This window comes from Phaethon lepturus, unplaced genomic scaffold, assembly GCF_000687285.1.
Source record: "Phaethon lepturus isolate BGI_N335 unplaced genomic scaffold, ASM68728v1 scaffold30530, whole genome shotgun sequence".
NCBI lineage: Eukaryota > Metazoa > Chordata > Aves > Phaethontiformes > Phaethontidae > Phaethon > Phaethon lepturus.
Genome location: NW_010510279.1, coordinates 10,255 through 10,819, shown reverse-complemented (window position 1 = coordinate 10,819; position 565 = coordinate 10,255). Strand labels below are relative to the sequence as shown.

Sequence of the window (565 nt, the reverse complement as noted above, 5' to 3'; positions counted from 1 at the left end):
CCGGGGGCTTCATCCCCACGGCGGGGGCACGGCCCTCAGCCTGCATCCTTCCCCCTGCCCCGACTTGTGTGGCCAGCGTGATATTTGCACATACACATCAGAACGGGTCCATTTGCACGTCTTTCCTCATCAGCTCGTGTTAAAACACTGCACCCCACTCCCACCTCGGCGTTGGGGTCCCACTCGCACCGCGACAGTCCCCGGCTGTGGCTCGCCTATGGGCACCAGCCTGGGGCTTGCCGGCGTGGCTAACGGAGCAGCACGGCGACTCTGGCTCAGCCCCTCCGGCACAGCGTCACCGCTCGCCCCTCGCACAGCCAGAAGACGGGATAGAGAGCCTCGGTGAAGACGTCGTGGAAGGAGTGGATGAGCTGCGTCCTCTCCCCGAGGCCGTAGAAGGAGAGGAGCCCCTTGCCGTAATCCAGGCTGAGCCCCAGGTTCTTATAGAGCCGCTCCTGGATTTTCTCCGCCCGGCCCTTGTGCCAGGCCAGGTAGCAATCCTCCCGCACCTGCAGCCCCCAGGAGCCCCCGTACAGCCCGATGTTGAACTTGTCGCCATGCCGCA

At 64.8% G+C, this 565-nt stretch overlaps 1 protein-coding gene across 1 annotated transcript in view; it reads right to left on the bottom strand.

Moving 5' to 3' along the window:
- Window positions 1-275: 275 nt before the first annotated feature.
- TRIM65 (tripartite motif containing 65) overlaps window positions 276-565 on the bottom strand; it is a 4,472-nt gene continuing 4,182 nt past the window's right edge. The window contains exon 8 of the mRNA XM_010296516.1: window positions 276-565. Coding sequence (XP_010294818.1) covers window positions 276-565 — 290 coding nt within the window.